Genomic DNA, 19,200 nt, shown 5'->3' with positions numbered 1-19,200 from the left:
AAAAATAGCAACAAATAGCAAAGAAGCACTTAGCTATGCAGAGCAGCAGGCCACAGGAATGATCCAGAGAAACACAAGTCCAACACTGGAACATTGACAGGAAGCATGAATCAAAGCATTAGGTGGGGTTAAGTAGAGAAGCACCTAACGACCTCACCAGATCACCTGAGGGAGGAAACTCAGAAGCAGCAGTACCAGTTTCCTCCACAAACGGAAGCTCCCAGAGAGAATCAGCCGAAGTACCACTTGTGACCACAGGAGGGAGCTCTGCCACAGAATTCACAACAGTCCACCCCTGCTACCTAATATCTACTGAAGGTCCCCATCACCACCATATTTGTACTTCTATGAGTCCTAACATCTGGACGAGCTTCAAAGGTCGGTAATCTCAATATATACTGCGATATTGAAGTGATGAAGTACATAGTGCAATGATCAAGCGATTACAGATTCAAGTTCCCTATGGGGACTAAAAAGGTAATGAAAAAATATATTTATATATAAAAAAGTGTAAATGTAAGGCATGTTCACACAGTGCGTTTTTTACTGCGGAACCGCAGCGGTTTTGCCGCTGCGGTTCCGCAGCTGTTTTCCATGCAGGGTACAGTACACTGTACCCTATGGAAAACAGGAACCACTGTGCACATGATCCTGAAATTCTAAAAAAAAAAACGCACTGAATTGCTGCGGTAAAAAAGAAGGACCATGTCACTTCTTTTTGCGGAACTGCAGCGGTTCTGCACCCATAGACCTCCATTGTGAGGTCAAACCCGCAGTGAAACCCGCAGATGAAAAAAATATCTGCGGGTTTTACTGCAGTTTGTGGTGCAGAACCGCTGCAGTGTGGTTGCCCCCCCGTGCCCCAATCCCACCCCACCATGCTCCGATGCCACCCCCCCGTGCTCCGACGCCCCCCCCCCCCGTGCCCTCATCTCCCCCCTTATACTTACCCGGCCTCCCGGTGTCCGTCTGTCCGTCTTCTCCCTGGGCGCCGCCATCTTGCAAAATGGCGGGCGCATGCGCAGTAGGCCCGCCGAATCTGCTGGCCGGCAGATTCGTTCCAAAGTGCATTTTGATCACTGAGATATAATCTTTCTCAGTGAACCAAATTAAAAAATTGCAAATGACCCCCCCCCCCCCCTTTTGTCACCCCCATAGGTAGGGACAATAAAAAAATAAAGAATTTTTTTTTTCTCCACTAAGGTTAGAATAGGGTTAGGGGTAGGGTTAGGGTTAGGGGTAGGGTTAGGGGTAGGGTTAGGGTATTTTCAGCCATTAACCCTAAACTTCCTAGAAAACACACAGAGACTCTGCATAGAAAACTGCACTAAAAAACGCACTAAAAAACGCATCAAAAAACGCACCAAAAACGCACCAAAAAAGCACCAAAAAACGCACCTGCGTTTTCTGCCAAGAGCTGCGGTTTTTAGTGCAGAAAAAAAGGATGGAAATCAGGAACGTGTGAACATACCCTAAAAGTTTAAATCACATCTGTTTCACAATACAAATATAAAGGAATTAAAAAATAAACATAATCGCTATCATCGCCACATCTGCAAAAGTTTGATCATGATATAAAATTATTTAACCTGTACACAAAATATATTTGCTTTTTCTTACTGAACCTCCCCCAAAAATGCGATAAAAAGCGAAAAAACATGATATATGTCCCAAAATGATATGAATAAAAACTACAGCTCGGCAGACACTAAACAAACCCTCACAGGGCTGCATCAGTGTAGAAATAGAAAAGTTATGGATCTCATAATGTGGCGATAGAAACCGATTTTTGGAGTTCAGAATAAGAAAAAACCAATTGGCTTGGTATCACCGTTATCGCACTAACTATGTTGCCAGGTAATTTTTACCATACAATGAACGCCGTGAACTCAAAACCCAATCAATAGTGGTGAAAGTTCGTAGAAATTGCTTGTTTTTTTAATTTCACTGCACATAGAAATTATTGATATCTTTCACTACTTTAGGTCCCCTTCACATGTCCGTGTTTGCAGTACGTGTAGCATCCGTTTTCTTTTTCATGGATACCACACATACTCTCTATAATCTATGGTGCTGTGCACATGTCTGTGCAAACTACACGGAGACATGTCTGTTTTCTACCAGCAGCAGGAATGACAACAGACAATACAAGTCTATGGGTTGGTGTAAAACACGTACATAACATGGATGGCATCCCTGTGTCCCCCATGTTCCGTCCGTGTGCTGTTGTAGGTGTGCAGCATTGCAAAGTGTAGGAGAAGCTTTGGAATTGATTTTCCTGAAAGGGAATCTGTCACCAGATTTGTCCCATATGAAATAAGACCAGTAACTGTCAGCCCTGATATATAGCATTCTAATATGCTGCATATATGCCCCCAATCCGGCTTGCAAGTCAAGAAAAGGTGTCTTGGTCTTGGTCCGGTGCCTCCATTCCTCTTGCATTTGCCGCCTTCCTTCTTGCTCCGGAATGTTGATGATGCGTCCTATGTAATCTACACAGTGTGCCCAGCTCACGCTTTTGCGCATGTGTACTTCTCTGCCCTGACCAGGGCAAAGTACTGCAGTGCGCATGCGCCAGGGTTCTTTGACCTTTCCTGGCCCATGCGCACTGCAGTACTTTGCTCTGCTCTCGACAGGGCAGAAAGAAGTACACTAGGAGCGTGATACCGGGGACGCATCATCCACACAAAGCAAAAAGGAGGACAGCATGGCAAGAAGGGAGGCACCAGACAAAGACAGCGATGTCCATTGGATTGGACCGCCCATAGGTGAGTATAATAAAAGGTCTTTTTCTTGTCTTGCAGGCCAAATTGAGGGCATATATATAGCATATTAGAATGCTGTATATCAGGGATGAAAGGTACTGGTCTTATCTCATATGGGACAAACCTGGTGACAGGTTCCCTTTAAGTCATACTGGAAAAAAACAAATGAACGGATGGCACACTGACGGCACATGGATGGCACACTGATGGCTTACTGATCCAAAACACTGTTGACACCGGTGCCATTTTTTTTCCAGTACCGGTATTATACGGACATTGCTTATATAGTAAAGTGAATAGTGTCATTCATAACTGAAACTAGTCCAGCAAAAAACAAACTCTCATAAGGCTATGTTGTTGGAAAAATACAAAAATTATGACTATTGGAAGAAGGGGAGTATAAAAACCAAAATCACAGACAAATAAAATTGGCTGCGGCAGAAAGGGGTTAAGGAAGAATTTCAGCCAAAAATCATAACAAATCATATTAAATATAAGGTGAATCACCACTGATTGCCAGAATAGGGATCCTGATCCCTTTATTTCACTCCCAAGGCCTAGGTCTAGGTGGAATATAAGCAAAGGAGTACATGGTTGAACAAGCGCAATGCCATTCCATTCAAAGTCTACCACGCTGACGGAAACCGCCAACGGTCTAGCAGTAAATACGTGTTTCATGGTTTTGATTGGAGTACCTCTAAACATTTTCTAACTTTGATACTTAGCCATTCCCATGGATCAGGAATATATCCAAATCATCCAACTTTCTCAGGGTGGATTCACATGTTCCATTGTTTTACGCCATGTACAAATCTGCAACATAATCTTAAATTTAGATGCAGATATGCTCAAATAGTGAAATCTGTCAATTCAGCAGTGAATCTGCATGAAAATCTATATTTAAAGGGTTATTCCCATCTTCATAGATTGATATATCAGACAGTGCTTGTAAAAACAAACATTTTTTGCAATTTACTGGTTATTAAAATTTGCAGCCGTTTCTGAGATATTAACACTTTACTTTTGATTTTTTTTTACACCTCATTGCCTAGGAGCCCGTCCACTGCTGCTGCCTAGCTTGTAAGCACTATGTTGAAACCGGCTGGGATTAGGAGGTATCAGAAATCCTGGTGAGCTTCAAAACGGTTCTTAAAATCTGAATAGAAAAGAACTTGTAAGCACAGCACATGTATTGCTGTCGAAATGCCGCGGTCGGTCTCTAAGGCAAGGAGCTGGAAACAAGAGAAAAATATTCATATCTCAAGAACCACTTACAATTTTAATGAGCAATAAATTGCTAAATTGTTTGTACTTAGAAACATCTCACAATAAACATTTATGAAATTTGGAAAAACCCTTTAAACTGAGGATTTTGGGGCAGACTTGGCCTTAAGGTACCGTCACACTTAGCGACGCTGCAGCGATACCGACAACGATCCGGATCGCTGCAGCGTCGCTGTTTGGTCGCTGGAGAGCTGTCACACAGACCGCTCTCCAGCGACCAACGATCCCGAGGTCCCCGGTAACCAGGGTAAACATCGGGTAACTAAGCGCAGGGCCGCGCTTAGTAACCCGATGTTTACCCTGGTTACCATCGTAAAAAAACAAACAGTACATACTTACATTCAGCTGTCTGTCCCTTGCCGTCTGTTTGCTGCACTGACTGCTGGCCGCAAAGTGAAAGCAGAGCACAGCCACAGCGGTGAGTCACCGCTGTGTGACTCACCGCTGTGCTGTGCTTTCACTTTCATTTTGCGGCCAGCAGTCAGTGCAGGAAATAGACGGCAAGGGACAGACAGCTGAATGTAAGTATGTACTGTTTGTTTTTTTACGATGGTAACCAGGGTAAACATCGGGTTACTAAGCGCGGCCCTGCGCTTAGTTACCCGATGTTTACCCTGGTTACCAGTGAAGACATCGCTGAATCGGTGTCACACACACCGATTCAGCGATGTCTGCGGGGAGTCCAGCGACCAAATAAAGTTCTGGACTTTCTTCCCCGACCAGCGACAGCACAGCAGGGGCCTGATCGCTGCTGCCTGTCACACTGGACGATATCGCTAGCGAGGACGCGCCAACGTCACGGATCGCTAGCGATATCGTCTAGTGTGACGGTACCTTTAGGCTAAATGTACACAGGGAGGATAAAGGAACCTTCACACATAACGATATTGTTAACGATATCGTTGCTATTTGTGACGTAGCAACGATATCGTTAATGAAATCGTTATGTGTGACAGCGACCAACGATCAGGCCCCTGCTGGGAGATCGTTGGTCGCTGAATAAAGTCCAGAACTTTATTTCGTCGCTGGACTCCCTGGAGACATCGCTGGATCAGCGTGTGTGACACCGATCCAGCGATGTCTTCACTGGTAACCAGGGTAAACATCGGGTAACTAAGCGCAGGGCCGCGCTTAGTAACCCGATGTTTACCCTGGTTACCAAGCTAAAAGTAAAAAAAAACAAACAGTACATACTTACCTACAGCTGTCTGTCCTCCAGCGCTGCGCTCTGCACTCCTCCTGTACTGGCTGTGAGCCGGAAAGCAGAGCGGTGACGTCACCGCTCTGCTTTCCGGCTCCCAGACAGTACAGGAGGAGAGCAGAGAAGCAGAGCGCAGCGCTGGAGGACAGACAGCGGTAGGTAAGTATGTACTGTTTGTTTTTTTTTACTTTTAGCATGGTAACCAGGGTAAACATCGGGTTACTAAGCGCGGCCCTGCGCTTAGTTACCCGATGTTTACCCTGGTTACCGGCATCGTTGGTCGCTGGAGAGCGGTCTGTGTGACAGCTCTCCAGCGACCAAACAGCGACGCTGCAGCGATCCGGATCGTTGTCGGTATCGCTGCAGCGTCGCTAAATGTGAAGGGGCCTTTAGTTTGGGATTTTCATTGTGGACTTTGTGATGAAAAATCGGCAGCGTAGTGAAATCTCTTCAAATCTCTGCAGAGCTTTTCCACACGGCAGTTGACAAGTGGTGTTGGCTTTGCATTGTGGATTTAACTCACTTCAATATTAAAGGATTTTATATCTATTGGCGTATCAACTGCTGGGACCCTCCAATCCTGAAAACAGGTCCCATGTTCTCAGTGGGGATGTGACCACCAGTTGCAGCTGTCGGCTGTATGCGGGAGAATGGGTTAATTTTATTTTTCCGTTTTATACACTACAGACCTGGATTATAATCTTGTTCTTTGATATGAAGTGTCAGCGGTAAGATCCTTGGGGAGATTAATGAAACTGTCTAAAAGAAAAATTGTTTTTCTTGCTAATGTTAGCATCAGCAATTGGTGAATCCAGGCAAGTGCCGGGCCCACGGCACCAGGAAGGTCCACTCTGCCCTATCACTGCTGGTATGTAGCGAGCTCAAGAGGTAAATATTTTCCACATATTGCGGGTACCAGCTGTGGTATACAGTCGGCACCTGAGTATAAATGTTGAGATCAGAGCTAAGTCTGATCACTGCAGTTTAACCTCTTAGATATTGCTGTTAGCTACCCGATACTATGGTTGCAGGCTGCCAATGGAAATGTCATGGCTGCCAGGGAGCCTGCTAAAAGCCTCGATGGCTCCCATGCATGGGAAGTGGCTAGATAGGAGATTGGCAATTTTATTCAAGTGTATCGTACTAGTGATCAATGTAAAGGAGAATTAAGAAACGTAAAAAAAAAAATTAAAATTAAAAATAAACTAAAAAAAAACAATTCTATATATATAGAGAGAGAGAGAGAGAAAGTATTCAGACCCCTTTAAAATTTTCACTCTGTTTCATTGTGGCCATTTGGTAAATTAAAAAAAGTTCTGTTTTTTTTTTCTCATCTCTCATTTTCTCACTCTGCACCACATCTTGACTGAAAAAGACAGAAATGTAGAAATGTTTGCAAATTTATTGAAAAAGAAAGACCAAAATATAACATGGTCATAAGTATTCAGACCCTTTGCTCAGACATTTATATTTAAGTCACATGTTGTCCATTTCCTTGCCTTGTGATCCTCCTTGAGATGGGTCTCCTTCATTGGAGTCCAGCAGTGTTTAATTAAACTGATAGGACTTGATTTGGAAAGGTACACACCTGTCTATATAAGACCTCACAGCTCACAGTGCATGAAAGACCAAATGAAAATCATGAGGTCAAAGGAACTGGCCAAGGAGCTCAGAGACTCAATTGTGGCAAAGCACAGATCTGGCCAAGATTACAAAAGAATTTTTGCAGTACTCAAGATTCCTAAGAGCACAGTGGCCTCCATATTCCATAAATGGAAGAAATTTGGGACCACCAAATGTCTTCCTAGACCTGGCCGTCCAGCCAAACTGAGCAATCGTGGGAGAAGAGCCTTGGTGAGAGAGGTAAAGAAGAACCCCAAGATCACTGTGGCTGAGCTCCAGGGATGCAGTAGGGAGGTGGGAGAAAGTTCCACAAAGTCAACTATCATTGCAGCTCTCCACCAGTCGAGCCTTTATGGTTGAGTTGCCTGACAGAACCTCTCCTCAGTGCAAGACATATGAATGCCCGCATAGAGTTTGCTAAAAAACACATGAAGGACTCCCAAACTATGAGAAATAAGATTCTCTGGTTTGATGAGATGAAGATAGACCTTTTTGGTGATAATTCTAAGCAGTATGTGTGGAGAAAACCAGGCACTGTTCATCACCTGCCCAATACAATCCCAACAGTGAAACATGGTGGTGGCATCATCATGCTATGGGGGGGGGAAGGTTTCAGGGACAGGACGACTGATTGCCATTGAAGAAAACATGAATGCGGCCAAGTACACAGATAACCTGGATGAAAACCTCTTCCAGAGTGCTTTGGACTTCAAACTTGGCCAAAGGTTCACCTTAAAACAAGACAATGACCCTAAGCACACAGCTAAGATAACAAAGGAGTGGCTTCAGAACAACTCTGTGACCATTCTTGGCTGGCCCAGCCAGAGCCCTGACCTAAACCCAATTGAGCATGTCTGGAGAGACCTGAAAATGGCTGTCCACAAATGTTAACTATCCAACCTGATGGAACTGGAGATGATCTGCAGGGAAGAATGACAGGGGATCACCAAAGCCAGGTGTGAAAAACTTGGAAATAATGCAACAAGAAGACTCATCTCATACAGTTTGTGTGAGTGTAGTTATATATATATATATATATATATATATATATATATATATATATATATATATATATATATATACAGTGGGGCAAAAAAGTATTTAGTCAGTCAGCAATAGTGCAAGTTCCACCACTTAAAAAGATGAGAGGCGTCTGTAAGTTACATCATAGGTAGACCTCAACTATGGGAGACAAACTGAGAAAAAAAAATTCAGAAAATCACATTGTCTGTTTTTCTAACATTTTATTTGCATATTATGGTGGAAAATAAGTATTTGGTCAGAAACAAAATTTCATCTCAATACTTTGTAATATATCCTTTGTTGGCAATGACAGAGGTCAAACGTTTTCTGTAAGTCTTCACAAGGTTGCCACACACTGTTGTTGGTATGTTGGCCCATTCCTCCATGCAGATCTCCTCTAGAGCAGTGATGTTTTTGGCTTTTCGCTTGGCAACACGGACTTTCAACTCCCTCCAAAGGTTTTCTATAGGGTTGAGATCTGGAGACTGGCTAGGCCACTCCAGGGCCTTGAAATGCTTCTTACGAAGCCACTCCTTCGTTGCCCTGGCGGTGTGCTTTGGATTATTGTCATGTTGAAAGACCCAGCCACGTTTCATCTTCAATGCCCTTGCTGATGGAAGGAGGTTTGCACTCAAAATCTCACGATACATGGCCCCATTCATTCTTTCATGTACCCAGATCAGTCGTCCTGGCCCCTTTGCAGAGAAACAGCCCCAAAGCATGATGTTTCCACCACCATGCTTTACAGTAGGTATGGTGTTTGATGGATGCAACTCAGTATTCTTTTTCCTCCAAACACGACAAGTTGTGTTTCTACCAAACAGTTCCAGTTTGGTTTCATCAGACCATAGGACATTCTCCCAAAACTCCTCTGGATCATCCAAATGCTCTCTAGCAAACTTCAGACGGGCCCGGACATGTACTGGCTTAAGCAGTGGGACACGTCTGGCACTGCAGGATCTGAGTCCATGGTGGCGTAGTGTGTTACTTATGGTAGGCCTTGTTACATTGCTCCCAGCTCTCTGCAGTTCATTCACTAGGTCCCCCCGCGTGGTTCTGGGATTTTTACTCACCGTTCTTGTGATCATTCTGACCCCACGGGGTGGGATTTTGCGTGGAGCCCCAGATCGAGGGAGATTATCAGTGGTCTTGTATGTCTTCCATTTTCTAATTATTGCTCCCACTGTTGATTTCTTCACTCCAAGCTGGTTGGCTATTGCAGATTCAGTCTTCCCAGCCTGGTACAGGGCTACAATTTTGTTACTGGTGTCCTTTGACAGCTCTTTGGTCTTCACCATAGTGGAGTTTGGAGTCAGACTGTTTGAGGGTGTGCACAGGTGTCTTTTTATACTGATAACAAGTTTAAACAGGTGCCATTACTACAGGTAATGAGTGGAGGAAAGAGGAGACTCTTAAAGAAGAAGTTACAGGTCTGTGAGAGCCAGAAATCTTGATTGTTTGTTTCTGACCAAATACTTATTTTCCACCATACTATGCAAATAAAATGTTAAAAAAACAGACAATGTGATTTTCTGGATTTTTTTTCTCAGTTTGTCTCCCATAGTTGAGGTCTACCTATGATGTAAATTACAGACGCCTCTCATCTTTTTAAGTGGTGGAACTTGCACTATTGCTGACTGACTAAATACTTATTTGCCCCACTGTATATATATATATATATATATATATATACACAGTGAGGAAAAATAGTATTTAGTCAGCCACCAATTATGCAAATTTTCCCACTTAAAAAGATGAAAGATGCCTGTAATTGACATCATAGGTAGACCACAAATATGAGAGTCAAATTGAGAAAACAAATCCAGAAAATCACCTTGTCTGATTTGGCAAGGTTTATTTTGCAAATTATGGTGGAAAATCAGTATTTGGTCATTAACAAAAGTTCATCTCAACATTTTGTTATATAATCTTTGTTGCCAATGACAGAGGTCAAACGTTTTCTGTAAGTCTTCACAAGGTTGGCACACACTGTTGGTGGTATGTTGAGCCATTCCTCCATGCACATCTCCTCTAGAACAGTGATGTTTTGGGCCTGTCGCTGGGCAACACAGACTTTCAACTCCCTCTAAAGGTTTTCTATGGGGTTGAGATCTGGAGACTGGCTAGGCCACTCCAAAACCTTCATTTGCTTCTTACGAAGCCACTCCTTTGTTGCCCTGGTGGTGTGCTTGGGATCATTATCATGCTGAATGACCCATCCATGTCTCATCTTCATTGCCATTGCTGATGGAAGGAGGTTTGCACTCAAAATCTCACGATACATGGCCCATTCATTCTTTCATGTACACGGATCTGTTGTCCTGGTCCCTTTGCAAAGAAACAGCCCCAAGGCATGATGTTGCCACCCCCCATGCTTCACAGTAGTAGGTATGGTGTTCTTTGGATGCAACTCAGCATTTTGTCTCCTCCAAACACAGTGAGTTTTGTTTCTACCAAACAGTTCTACTTTGGTTTCATCAGACCATATGACATTTTCCCAATACTCTTTTGGATAATCCAAATGGTCTCTATCAAACTTCAGACGGGCCCGGACATGTACTGGCTTAAGCAGGGGGACACATCTGGCACTGCAGGTTCTGAGTCCCTGGCGGCGTAGTGTGTTACTGATGGTAGCCTTTGTTATGGTGGTCCCAGCTCTATGCAAGTCATTCACTGGATCCCCCCGTGTGGTTGTGGGATTTTTGCTCACCGTTCTTGTGATCATGTTGACCCCACAGGGTGAGATCTTGCGTGGAGCCCCAGTTCGAGGGAGATTATCAGTGGTCTTGTATGTCTTCCATTTTCTTATTATTGCTCCCACATTTGATTTCATCACACCAAGCTGCTTGCCTATTGCAGATTCCCTCTTCCCAGCATGGTGAAGGGCTACAATTTTTGTTTCTGCTGTCTTTCGACAGCTCTTTTGTCTTCACCATAGTGGAGTTTGGAGTGTGACTGTTTAAGGTTGTAGACAGGTGTCTTTTATACTGATAACAAGTTCAAACAGGTGCCATTACTACAGGTAATGAGTGGAGGACAGAGGAGCCTCTTAAAGAGGAAGTTACAGGTCTGTGAGAGCCAGAAATCTTGCATGCTTTTACATGACCAAATACTTATTTTCCACCATAATTTGCAAAATAAATCTTGCCAAATCAGACAAGTTGATTTTCTGGATTTGTTTTTTTCATTTTGACTCTCATCGTTGTGGTCTACCTATGATGTCAATACAGGCCTCTCTCATCATTTTAAGTGGGAGAACTTTCACAATTGGTGGCTAACTAAGGCTATGTGCACACACTGCGGATTTTGCTGCAGATCCGCAGCGTTTCCGCAGCTGCGGGTCCGCAGTGGTTTCCCATGCGTTTACAGTACAATGTAAACCTATGGGAAACGCAATCTGCAGTGCACATGCTGCGGAAAAAAACGTGCGGAAACGCAGCGGTTTACATTCCTCAGCATGTCAATTCTTTGTTCGGAATCCACAGCGGTTTTACACCTGCTCCATAATAGAAAACTGCAGGTGTAAAACCGCAGTGGAATCCACACAAAAACTGTGGAAAATCCACGGTAAATCCGCAGGAAAAACGCGCAGTTTATGCCCTGCGGATCAAATCCGCTGCGGAAAAATCCGCAGAGGACCATTCTACGTGTGCACATAGCCTAAATACTTTTTTTCCCCACTGTATATATTCATAAAAGGATTGAAACTAAAGCTCAAAAAAAAATTACATATTGGTATCTCTGTGTGCCTAGCTAATAAAAATATGATATTATTCATCACATACATTGAATTCCGAAATGAAAAAAAAAACTGTCAAACTCCCTGTTTTTTGGGGGCACCTTGTTTCCTAAAAATGGAATAATTAATAAGACATCAAATTTATGTGTGGAGGCTTAATATTATAAAGAAAAAAAATATGTAGCTTGTTTTGCAGAAACCAAAACATTAAAAAGTTATAGCTCTTGGGAGTTAGCCATGTGCCCACAGCAACCAAACCTGTCTTAATTACCTATGGCGACCAATCACAGCTCGGCATTCATTCTTAAAACCGCTATAGAAAAATGAAAGCTGGTTGTAATGGACACAAATACCTCTAAAATAGTAATAGCAAAACCTAAAGCTCGTTTTTTGGAAAAACAAGACCCGCTATAACTCTATCGACCACATTTGTTTAAAAAAGTAACAGTTCTTGGAGCAAGCTGTATTTGTTTCCCACAGCAACCAATCACGGCACAGCTTTCATTTCTTATAGTGCTCTTGAAAAATGAAAGTTCAACTCTGATCAGTGACTAGATAGTAGGCCTTGTTTATCAAAACCTGTGCTTGTTACCCATAGCGACCAAATAGGACCAATCAGAGTTCGGCTTTCATTTTTTAAACAGCTATAGAAAAATTAACACAGGTCTGTGAGGGGTTGCTATGGGCAACACAGTTTGTCTTTTAGACCACTTCTCCTAAATCTATGAAACCACAGGCACTACAGAGTTCAATTCTCACTGAGACATGTCTTGTGTGTCCGGGATTAGGAAATGCCCCCTGACCCGCCGGTTTCCTCATTCACTGGCGCCTATTAATAGAAGCAAAGGCAGACACTTCCAGGGCGGATGTTTATCTGACAAGCCTGGCGGCTCCTGGGCTTACTGTAAGAGCAGTAACACCGTGAGGTGCCCTGTCAAATGAGAGCCTGTAGTCCTGTGCAAATGTAAATGTACCAAAGGGTTAAATGCTTTAAGGAGAATCAGAGAGTGCAGACAAAGAACTCATTACTAATTAGAACTATTGGGGTGATGGGTAGACCCCCTATTTTAAGAGGGATAAGCTTAGACGGCAGGTTGGCGTGGTATGGGTTACACATGTGTTACCACCACATTCACAGGGCCCCATTAAAAGGGCCCCTGCCCAAGAACAATATATGGGCACTTTGCAGCTGAAAAGCTCATCAAAATACACTATTCTTCCTGCTTTGGGGGTGGAAATGGGCCCCTTACCCCCTTTTTCATCAGTCGGTGATGGGTAGTATTTCATCTCCCCTATGGCCGAAATGACAACTATATTACCACCACCCCATCACCCTTACTCCAGGGGCCCCAAAATCTAATGAAAGGCTGTCTACTGCGTGGCATCAGTGTGTACCATCAACATGGCGATCATATAAATAACACAACTAATATAACAAGTGGTTTCTCCAAATGTAACACAAAATGCAACTTTTATTGATTACTGCAGTCTAATTTATTTACCGCTCCATGACAAGCGTCTCTAGCACTTTGTAGACCCTCTTTGCCTGTTATGACCTGCTGCTAGTGTGATTCTGGCAGCGTTCTTGAGGAACAATAGCCTATTGCTCATGGGCATGGGCCTCAAGGTCACTAATATTCTCGGGTTGACAAGAAAGTGGTCGCAACAGTGAAGAGAAGAGATCACTGTCTGCACTAACAACGAAAATGATAAAAGATATACAGGCAGTGAATGTTCCTAGAGTTGTAAACACAATTAACAGGTTCAAAGTTATAGAAACAGTGACCTGGACTTGGTAAAAGAAAGGTGTCACTCACCACCACCAGATTCCTGAGGAAGTAGTTGGTCAAAGACCCTCAAGGAACAGAAGACCTGCAGCTAGATTTGGTGGCAGCAGGCACTAAGGTTTCAATTTGGACGTTAAGGAGAATACTAAACGCTGAAGACCTCCATGCCCAAACTAAAAGGCATCACCTCTACTGACCCATAAGCACATGAAAAGTCAGCTACAATATGCTCAAATCCATTAAATAGGCTACAAAAGTTTTATGAGTTTGCTCTGTACAGCGATGTAAAAAACTGAAACTTTTCAGGCTTATGGATCACTGGTATGTCTGGAGGAGAAAAAATGAAGCACATGCTGAAAAGAACACCCTGCTTACAGTAAAACATGGCAGTAGCTCGATGATACCTACAGTGAAGCATGGCGGTGGATCCGTGATGCCTATAATGAAACATGGCCGTAACTCAGTGATGCCTACAGTGAAGCATGGTGTTGGCTGAGGCTGAGTGATGCCTGTACTGAAGCATAGCAGTAGTTCAGTGATAACTACAGTGAAGAATGTCAGTGGCTCCATGATATCTCCAGTGAAGCATGTCAGTGGATTGCTGATGTCAACAGTGAAGCATGTCGGTGGCTCAGCGATGCCTATAGTGAGGCATAGCAGTGGCTCAGTGATAGCTACAGTCAAGTATGTCAGTGGCTCAGTGATGCCTACAGTGAAGCATTGTGCTGGCTCAGTGATGATGTAGCGCTGATTTGCTTCTTTTAGCACTGGAAACGTGTGGATGGCAATATGGCTTCAATCAAGCATCAGGAAATCCTAGGAGAAAACATGCCTTCTGTGAGGAAACTGAAGCTTAGGCGTTATTGGACTTTCAAACAGGACACTGATCCCAAGCATACGTCAAAGTCAGCCAAGGTTTGGATTCAGAAGTTCTAGAACATTCTGAAGTGTGCATCCTAGTCGCTTGACTTAAACCCCATAGAACATTTTTGGTAGGATTTGAAAAAGTCAGTAGCAGCAAACACAAGAATATCAGTGACCTGGAGGCAATTGCCCATGAAGAATGGCCTAAGAATCCTCAGGAACACTGCCAGAAGCTGGTGTCTAGCTATGCATGATGGTTGCAGCAGGTCACTGCAGCCAGAGGGGCTTTACTGAGTACTAAAGATGCTTGCAATGGAGGGGTGAATAATTCGGAGACTGAAGTAGTCAGTAAAAGTGGCATTTTGTGCTGAATTAGGAGAAACCACGTGTTATATTAGTTGTGTTGAGCTATTTGCATTGCTCTTGTTTGAAAGGTTTATGGCAAGCAGCAGAACCTTTGTAAGTTTTGCTAAAAATCTGAATTTACAAAAAGGGTTAATAATTTTGTTTGCAACTGTACATTATATGCATAGTATTATAACTACATTATATACATGGCAGTACAATTTCATTATACTCATGGCAATATGACTACATTATATACAGTACACACCAGTATAAATATGTTATGTACATGGCAGTATGGCTATGCTGCATGCATGGCAGTATATGTACATTACATATATGATTATAATATACACATGACAGTACAGCTACATTATATACACCGTACATGGTGGTATTATTACATTATATACATGGCAGTGTAATAAACAGTGTATACAGACCAGTATAACTGCACTGAATACATGGCAGTATTGCTACATGATATACGTGGAGGTATATGTACATTATATACATGGCAGTATAATTACACTATATACTTGGAAGTATGACTATATCATATACATTGCACTATAAATACATAATATACATAGCGGTATAAATAGATTATACAAATGGCAGTATATGTACTTTATATACATTTCAGCATGACTATATTATATACCTAGCAGTATTGCTACGTGATATACATGGTGGTATATGTACAGTATGTACATGCCAGTATACTACGCTATATATATGGCACTATAACTACACAATATACTTGGAAGTATGACTATATTATAAACATGGCAGTATTGCTACATGTTATACTTGGTATTATGATTATATTATATACATGGCAGTATAACTACATGATATACATAGCACTACAACTACAGTATACACATGGCAGTATATGTACATTATATACATGCAATATTGCTAAAGGATATACATGGTGGTATTTGTACATTATATACATGGCAGTATACTATGCTATATACATGACAGTATGACTACATTACATACCTGGTAGTACTGCTACATGACATAGATGGTGGCATATGTCCATTCTATACATGGCAGTATACTACGCTATATACATGGAAGTATATGTACATTATATACATGGCAGTATATTACGCTATATACATGGCAGTATACATCCACTATATACATGGCAATATATGTCCATTCTAAACATGGCAGTATACTACGCTAAATTCATGGCAATATATGTACATTATATACATGGCAGTATATTACGCTATATACATGGCAGTATACTACACTATATATATGGCAGTATGACTATATTACATACCTGGCAGTATTGCTACATGATATACATGGCAGTATACGTACATTGTATACATGGCACTAGTATACGTATGCTATATACAGCAAACGTCCACTATATACATGGAAGTATGACTATATTCTATACCTGGCAGTGTTGCTATATGATATATATGGCAGTATATGTACACTATATACATGGCTGTATGACTATATTACATACCTGGCAGTATTGCTACAATATACACGGTGATATACGTCCACTATATACACGGCAGTGTATGTACATTGTTTACATGGCAGTATACGCACACTGTATACACGGCAGTATACTACGCTATATGCATGGCAGTGTATGTACGTTGTATACATGGCAGTGTATGTATGTTGTATACATGGCAGTATACGTACACTATATACACGGCAGTGTACTACGCTATATACATGGCAGTATACGTCCACTATATACACGGCAGTGTCTGTACATTGTATACATGGCAGTATACGTACACTATATACACGGCAGTGTACTACGCTATATACATGGCAGTATACGTCCACTATATACACGGCAGTGTCTGTACATTGTATACATGGCAGTATACGTCCACTATATACACGGCAGTGTACTACGCTATATACATGGCAGTATACGTCCACTATATACACGGCAGTGTACTTCGCTATATACATGGCAGTATACGTCCACTATATACACGGCAGTGTACTATGCTATATACATGGCAGTATACGTCCACTATATACACGGCAGTGTACTTCGCTATATACATGGCAGTATACGTCCACTATATACACGGCAGTGTACTACGCTATATACATGGCAGTATACGTCCACTATATACACGGCAGTGTACTATGCTATATACATGGCAGTATACGTCCACTATATACACGGCAGTGTACTTCGCTATATACATGGCAGTATACGTCCACTATATACACGGCAGTGTACTACGCTATATACATGGCAGTATACGTCCACTATATACACGGCAGTGTACTACGCTATATACATGGCAGTATACGTCCACTATATACACGGCAGTGTACTATGCTATATACATGGCAGTATACGTCCACTATATACACGGCAGTATACTACGCTATATGCATGGCAGTGTATGTACGTTGTATACATGGCAGTGTATGTACGTTGTATACATGGCAGTATACGTACACTATATACACGGCAGTGTACTACGCTATATACATGGCAGTATACGTCCACTATATACACGGCAGTGTACTACGCTATATACATGGCAGTATACGTCCACTATATACACGGCAGTGTACTTCGCTATATACATGGCAGTATACGTCCACTATATACACGGCAGTGTACTACGCTATATACATGGCAGTATACGTCCACTATATACACGGCAGTGTACTATGCTATATACATGGCAGTATACGTCCACTATATACACGGCAGTGTACTTCGCTATATACATGGCAGTATACGTCCACTATATACACGGCAGTGTACTACGCTATATACATGGCAGTATACGTCCACTATATACACGGCAGTGTACTACGCTATATACATGGCAGTATAGGTCCACTATATACTTGCACGTAGACCGCAGTATTGCAGGGCTGTATACCACAGTGCACATTCCTCCAGCACAATATTATTGTCTCCAGTGCTACATTGTATCACAGGACTGTGCAATCAGGACATGCCAGTGAGGACTCCAGTGTTTGACTGTACAATGAGGGGGAGGGGAATGATTACCTGGAATTTAGCTGATCCATCATCCATCCAGCCTGCAGCCCCCAGTGAGACACAGCAGAGCTGACATGTCATCTGTGTGATCCTGGAGCACTTAATCCACATGTATGTGCAGCCCCCTCTACAATGCCCAGGCCATAGGGGGCCCTCCCCAGCAGCTGCAATAAACTGCAACCCACCACAGGGGGCAATGACTGCAACAACCCTAAAAAGCAGCCCAGAGCCAGCAGGTACCATCCAGAGCTCACCATCAATGCGCAGAAGGGAGGGCTATGCAGAAGGAGTGGGAGGGGAGTCTGGGAATCTGTCTCCAGAAGAGCTGGAAGGGAGCAAACAAACCAAATTCTAACGCAAAGAAATAGAAGCTTATCAAGAAAATGAAGGCTGCTGCAACTTACCGGAGTCAAAGTGGGAGCTAAAGGCAAAGCTGGGGGTGCAAAGGAAAGAGAAGAGCAGGACACATATCCATCCCATTGTCAGGCATTGGGCAGGGGGTAGTCACAGGAATGGGCAGCCCAGGATCAGTGCAGGAAGGATGCCCTGCAGGGCACTGGGGAGGTCTGCAGCAGCTGGCTTGGTCCTACCATCCTTCACCAAGAGGTCCTGGTACCCTCCTCAATGCCTTCTAGTGAGGTTGCAATGCAATGAGTAGGGTTGGCTGTGCAGAGAATGTCAGGTGCCTAGGGTAGCAGAGCTGTGCCAAGATGCCAGGGAGCTGTGCCAGTGACTTGTGTATCCCTCGCTGCCTCAGCTTCGATTCTCAGACTCACACACACACACCTACCTAATTCCTCCCATACACATTGCAAGCACAGTGCTCTCCACTGTCCCCCAGCGGCGAAGCCTAGAACTGCAACTTCTAACTAGATCTTTTTTTAGAACTGCACTGAGGGATGTCTGACACCTGCACAAAAATCTCCCTGCTGGAAAAGAAGATGAAAATCAAGATTTGGCCCCCAGGTAAAAGACATGTGCCAGTGCCTTCAGTGTGATTGCACTCAGCCATTGTCTCTTTGTCAGCTGCAGAGTTGTAGTTGTGATAATAGCAGCAGAGTCCCCATTGCTCCATTGAAATGCATGTCCTATATAGCTGGATTAGTCACTACTGTGTGCAGTGTGACTCAGCCCTCCTGTTCACACTGAGAGCAATGATTTCTGTATATAGTGTAACCCCCCACTCCCAACTTCAATGCATTCCTATGGAAAGATGCGCCTGCACACTGCGCCTGCACACTGTTCCTGCTGCTGCAGCCCTGTGTGTGGTCACCGGATGCCATAGTGCAGTCATTGCACTGGACCAGAACAGCTCCGAACCATCAAGGCATGGACCCAACAAGACCTCAGAAGGCTCCTGTGGTATCTGGCACCAGAACGTTGAAGTCAAAATGTGATTTATCACATCAGGCCGCCCTCTTCCATTGCTCCATGGTCCAGTTCTGGTGCTCATATGCCCACTGTAGGAGAATTCAGTAATGATAAGGGGTAGGCATGGGGGTACATAGCCATATACACTGCAAGCTGCAATG

At 43.2% G+C, this 19,200-nt stretch overlaps 1 protein-coding gene across 7 annotated transcripts in view; it reads right to left on the bottom strand.

The window, feature by feature from the left end:
* AATK (apoptosis associated tyrosine kinase) overlaps positions 1-18,442 on the bottom strand; it is a 150,348-nt gene extending 131,906 nt beyond the window's left edge. For 2 of the 7 annotated variants that reach the window (XM_069750783.1, XM_069750784.1), the window contains exon 1: positions 18,073-18,434. In XM_069750783.1, the coding sequence (XP_069606884.1) occupies positions 18,073-18,148 (76 nt within the window). In that variant the 5' untranslated portion in view covers positions 18,149-18,434. Of the gene's footprint in view, positions 1-17,677; positions 17,994-18,072 lie in introns of those variants that run through there. The other 5 variants (XM_069750788.1, XM_069750790.1, XM_069750785.1 and 2 more) reach the window with 4 other exon arrangements.
* Positions 18,443-19,200: the final 758 nt, after the last annotated feature.

The sequence above is a fragment of the Ranitomeya imitator genome, chromosome 2 (genome assembly GCF_032444005.1).
Source record: "Ranitomeya imitator isolate aRanImi1 chromosome 2, aRanImi1.pri, whole genome shotgun sequence".
Lineage (NCBI taxonomy): Eukaryota > Metazoa > Chordata > Amphibia > Anura > Dendrobatidae > Ranitomeya > Ranitomeya imitator.
Note: the sequence above shows the minus strand (reverse complement) of the source record. Positions and strands in the feature narration are given on the sequence as shown.